The sequence below is a fragment of the Stylophora pistillata genome, chromosome 5, assembly GCF_964205215.1.
Source record: "Stylophora pistillata chromosome 5, jaStyPist1.2, whole genome shotgun sequence".
NCBI lineage: Eukaryota > Metazoa > Cnidaria > Anthozoa > Scleractinia > Pocilloporidae > Stylophora > Stylophora pistillata.
In genome coordinates this window covers 18600716-18603356 of record NC_142523.1, presented here as the reverse complement: position 1 = coordinate 18603356, position 2641 = coordinate 18600716, and the positions used below count along the sequence as shown (strand labels likewise).

The following is a 2641-nucleotide window of genomic DNA, read 5'->3' as shown; positions in this document are numbered from 1 at the left end:
CACAATATTTTTTACATTTTGCGTTTGTCATTCGAGTGCCGATTCAACTTTTTGCATTCAACATTCAACTTTTGTTTATGCACCTAAGTTATCGCTGTCCACATTCAACTTTTTAGAGGCAACAGTGTAGTTTTCGAATTCGACCCTCAAGTTCAGTGGTGTCCACAGTCATGTTTTCGCATCCAACATTTAGCATTTGTCCTTTAAGTTTTGGCTTCTGACCTCCGACTTTGGGCACTGTACTTGCAAGTTTTCGCGTTCGGTATTCAACTTTTCGAATTAGACTTTTACCCGCTCGTCAGTGACTGAAGGAGATCCTGGGCGCAATCGCCCTGAGCCACCCCTGAATTCCCAGTTGAGTGGAGGAGAGAATTTTAATTTGCAAATCTAATCACAACTGTTTGGTGCAACAACTACCTTAAGGTATTCCCAGAAAGTGAAATAAAAAATTTTTGTAACCACCGGTGGGCAATACATAAGTATTTGCAGGATCAAACAATGCTTTTTTATAGCATCAATCCAGGACTAATTATTATCATTTCACGGTTATACAAAATTGTCCTTCTAGTGGTTCATTTTCTCATTAAAATAAAAAATCCATGTTACTATTTACCTGATACACTCAACCCAAATGTTGACATTCTCCTCTCAACCGTCCTGACACTCACCCCAAGAATTTTACTAATGTCACATACTTTAAACCCTTGCTGAAGTAAAAAATGAAGCTGTTCCTCGCTGATTTCGTAGGAAGGTCTCCCTCGTGTCCCTCTATTATGCAGTGGAGCTTGATATGCACAGTTAATATGGTTTCTTTGATCGATTTCTACCAACATCCTGTAAGCATGTCTAATCAATTCTGAGACTAGTTCATCCACGTCAAGACTAACAGCTATTCTTTGCAGAAAATCCAACATGAAAACTATTGGTTGGAAATCTAAACATGGATCTCCAGATCCCCTAAATCTGTCTATAGCACTGACTATATCCAAGACAGCTAAATTCAAATACGCCTTGTCATCAGACATTTGCTAGATAAAATTTTTCAAGATGACACAAATTGATTCAAAGTTTAACAGCACTTGTGAATGATAATACAATTTCGGGAAAACGTAAGCTAAACTAGCTGAAGAGATGCAAACAAGTCACAAGCGCCCCACCAAAGAACTCGGCCATCTTCGACCTGTTGGCGAAGTCTGGTCTGGTGGGGAGTGGAGAAAGGTCTCCCGAGTCCACTCAACTGGGAATTCTCTCGTCCCTATCGTCCACCTTTTGAGCAGGGGTGGCTCAGGGCGATTGCGCCCACGATCTCCTTCAGTCACTGACCAGCGGGTAAAAGTCCAATTCGAAAAGCATGAGAAGACACAAGTGCTTTGCACTGCAAGTATTATGCCTGCTGGACTCGTCTCTTTCGAGTATTTAATCTCATTAAATATGTCGTGGGCCGACTAGCTCGAGCTATCAACACCCTCGAGTTAGCATCTGGATAATGTGACAATTTTAATTAATATTCAAATGTCATGGTATTTGGCCGCCAATCCGTTCTTTGCACGTTCATATTACAAACGCGTGATTCAGTAACAGTAGAGATGGTACCGAGGAAGGTTTCTCGCCCTTCAATCGGGTCATCAGCCCTGAATTAAGTCCACAATTGAGTTGGTAGATTCTTAGTACCAAAGTTTGTGGATCAACGCCGACACAATATATTTAGCAATCGCCTATTGTTGCCAGTTTTCCAGGCAATTTTCAAAGAATCGACAGTGCCTACATTCGGCTGCAAGATGGCCGCCACTGCTCTAACAATAAGTCTTCAAATGCAATAGAAATTTTCTGTTCCTTGTTTGGGTTGATAACCACTCTGCTTCGCTTTTCTCCTTCGGAAAGCTCTGAGTTCATTTCGCAGCTGAGAGATTTGCTGGACACAGTAGATCCTCGTAACATGTCTGTTGACGAAGAAAACAAAAGCCAAGCAAACAAAGAACAACCACATGCCTTACTGCGCTTGGAAAAGCCAACCATGCCAATGAACAAGACGTCGTCATCTGTGGTCATGACACCCCCAAACAGTGGAAACTCGCAGAGAACTGAAAACAAGAATGTTTCCCCAAATCTAGAGAAGATCATCGAAAAGGAAGATTCGGATACACCAGAAAAGGTGCTGTTGATGAAGCAGCAAAGCAGTCACGTTATCAAGGACGTGCATTACATGTGCGAAAGGAACTGGAAAAGTTTGGCGATGGTGCTTCGAAACGTGTGCAGATTTGGCAACCCGGAAGCGAAGGCCATCGTCAACGAAATTTTCGAAGAGGTTGCTGTGAAAAGGGGAGTGTGAATTTTTATCAAAAGTGCTATTAAATTTGGCTTTTAAAAAGTTAGGATTTTTTCCAGCTTAACAAGTGTGAGGTGTACTTATTTGCATAAACGGATGGCGGTCCTGTAACTGAAGTTATGAGTATTGTTAATGAATGTCAAGTTTTCCTTGCTAAAATGTAATCATAATTCACTTAATCTGCACCTTTTTGGGTATAATATGTGAGCCCATGGTTATGTTACACTAGAAATACGTTTGTAGAAACCGTGACCTTAGGAAGCTGCGATGAGGGGAAGCATTTTGAATAAAATTAAACCAGCCAGTAGGAAAAAT

The 2641-nt window shown here is 41.2% G+C and overlaps 1 protein-coding gene across 1 annotated transcript in view; it reads left to right on the top strand.

Moving 5' to 3' along the window:
- Positions 1 to 1613: 1613 nt before the first annotated feature.
- LOC148730654 (uncharacterized) overlaps positions 1614 to 2641 on the top strand; it is a 1739-nt gene continuing 711 nt past the window's right edge. The window contains exon 1 of the mRNA XM_088762257.1: positions 1614 to 2641. This exon is cut by the window's right edge and continues 711 nt beyond it. Within this exon, the coding sequence (XP_088618383.1) occupies positions 1937 to 2329 (393 nt within the window). The 5' untranslated portion in view covers positions 1614 to 1936 and the 3' untranslated portion in view covers positions 2330 to 2641.